This window comes from Mizuhopecten yessoensis, unplaced genomic scaffold (assembly GCF_002113885.1).
Source record: "Mizuhopecten yessoensis strain PY_sf001 unplaced genomic scaffold, ASM211388v2 scaffold8649, whole genome shotgun sequence".
Lineage (NCBI taxonomy): Eukaryota > Metazoa > Mollusca > Bivalvia > Pectinida > Pectinidae > Mizuhopecten > Mizuhopecten yessoensis.
Genome location: NW_018407653.1, coordinates 42,434 through 44,689, shown reverse-complemented (window position 1 = coordinate 44,689; position 2,256 = coordinate 42,434). Strand labels below are relative to the sequence as shown.

General features: G+C 39.6%; 1 protein-coding gene across 1 annotated transcript in view; it reads left to right on the top strand.

Moving 5' to 3' along the window:
- Nucleotides 1–2,256, top strand: part of LOC110456305 — an 8,019-nt gene extending 5,763 nt beyond the window's left edge. The window contains exons 3-4 of the mRNA XM_021506955.1: nt 1,488–1,635; nt 1,918–2,256. Coding sequence (XP_021362630.1) covers nt 1,488–1,635; nt 1,918–2,177 — 408 coding nt within the window. The 3' untranslated portion in view covers nt 2,178–2,256. The remainder of the gene's footprint in view (nt 1–1,487; nt 1,636–1,917) is intronic.

Here is a 2,256-nt window from a genome sequence, read left to right as displayed (position 1 = left end):
GGGGGGGGGGGGGGGGGGGGGGGGGGGGGCAACTAATGTGAGGTGTACTACAGACACATGTGGAATTTACTACAAAACAGGGGTGACTAATTTTAAGGCTTTCTACAGAGAGAGGGCGACTAATGGGAGCTAACTACAGAAAGATGGCCACGTATGTGTGACTCTTTAAAGAACAGGGGCTACTTATGTTGGGTTCACTACAGGACAGGGGGGACTAATGTTGGGTTCACTACAGGACAGGGGGGGACTAATGTTGGGTTCACTACAGGACAGGGGCTACTTATGTTGGGCTTACTACAGCACAAATGGGCTACTCATGTTGGGCTTGCTACAAAACTGATGGCGACTAATGTTGGGCTTACTTCAGCAAAAATGGGCGACTAATGTGGGGCTTACTAGAGAACAGGTGGGCTTTTGTTGGGCCTTTCAAAGAACAGGGGAGGGGCGACTAATTAGGGCCTCATTACAGAACAGGGGGAGATTATTGTGGGGCTTGTTACATAACAGGGGGGACGACTGATGTGAGGCGTACTACAGACCAGGAGCCTTCTTTTAGGTTTTCTGCCTAGGGGACCTAAAATTGAATCAAAACCTTGGATATATATCTCTCTTCTGTTACTTAACCGTTTGATGGATTGTTATATTGCCCATCCGTTTTCCTGAGCCAGAGAGCTATACTGTGTTCAAAAAGGAAAACATTTAACTAAATATATGAAGTGGAATAGTACACTTTTTATGTTCCCCAAAGTCAATAATATGATTACCATTCCGATAAACGTCGACAAGACATGTTAAATGGAAGACCAACGTCAATTTGTAAAAGTAGCAATGGTTAGTCGTTTATTTGTGAACAGTCCAGGGATTTTTGTTAAGAATTGTAGCTATTCAATGTTTTTAAAAGATTTAAGATTTGTTGTATTTTGTTGTAATATTATTTCTCTTGTTGACTGAAGGCCAATACAATCTTCTAACAGCTGTTTTACTCTAAATGGTTCAGGCTGGTTTTCAATAAATAAGACATTCAATCATAAAATGTTTTACTGTTAAAGGTTGATTGCAATAAAGTTTGCCTCATACGGTAATTCAGTGGGATTATAGACAGGTACTTCTCCACTCAAATACCACATGATGATTATGTTAAATATACACTTCTATTCATCGACATAACAGACAAATGGCAATCATTTGGAAACAAGAAATATTTTTGGAATCCATTCAAATGTCCCCAAATTTGAACATGTTTTTTTTTTATTTGACAAATATTTACATGACGGATGTTGTCGATGAAGCAAAAACCACGAAGCCTTCAAGAAAAACGTCGGATATATTCTTCATACACTTCGTGTGATCATTCCGTCGTTCGCATTTTGTCTTTATACAGTTATCACAAGTTTTGAATTTTAATTACGTTTTAAAACGCTTATTATCACAGTTATTTTGCTTTAAGCGAGCAATAGTTCTTGTTATTGACGATGTCATTGTTCCAGGTAATGAGGAGGGACGACTGCAATGACACCAACGACACACTAATACCGAAACAGATAAATTTATCACTTCCGGAAAAATGCCGATCACTTCCGGTCAAATGGTTGGACGAATTTTACTGCTACAACAACATCAACCCAGACAACCCAGGTAGGTAAAAGTCAACGCTAAAATCTTCTGTCGACCTTTCTGTTGAGCGATACACGCCACATAGGTAAAAATGACGTCATATACGACATTGTGACGTAACACCTATATGCTTTGTCGCTACGATTATTACAATGTACTATTTGTCCCCGTGCTTATTTATTTCTATGGCGTAACTCTGGGAAGTAATATAAAGACATCATACATATTTTGTTTGCGATTAAAATCATATGTTAACATAAACCTAAGTTTTAGGATGTACAACCTTCTGTCTCTCGTTTACAGACATTATCAAAGCACTCCGGCCGTTCCCTGGTCATAAACGGTTTTGTACCTACGAGTCCGAGACGGTGCGCACGCAGACTTGTTACTGTTGGTCGTGTGGGAACCCGCTAATCAAAAAGAAGACACTTGTATGTTTGCGCTCCATGCAAATCAACAGCTCACTTAAGTGTAAAAGGGAGATAACGAGCTACCAGTCTGATAGGGATTACATCGTCACCGAGGAAACAAACAACGATAGACTTTACGTATCGGCAGATTGAATTGTTTATAAATAAACGTCTTTTGGATAGAAAACAATTGATCTACTTTACCGTCAGGAATTAAATCTCCGAGAAGGAA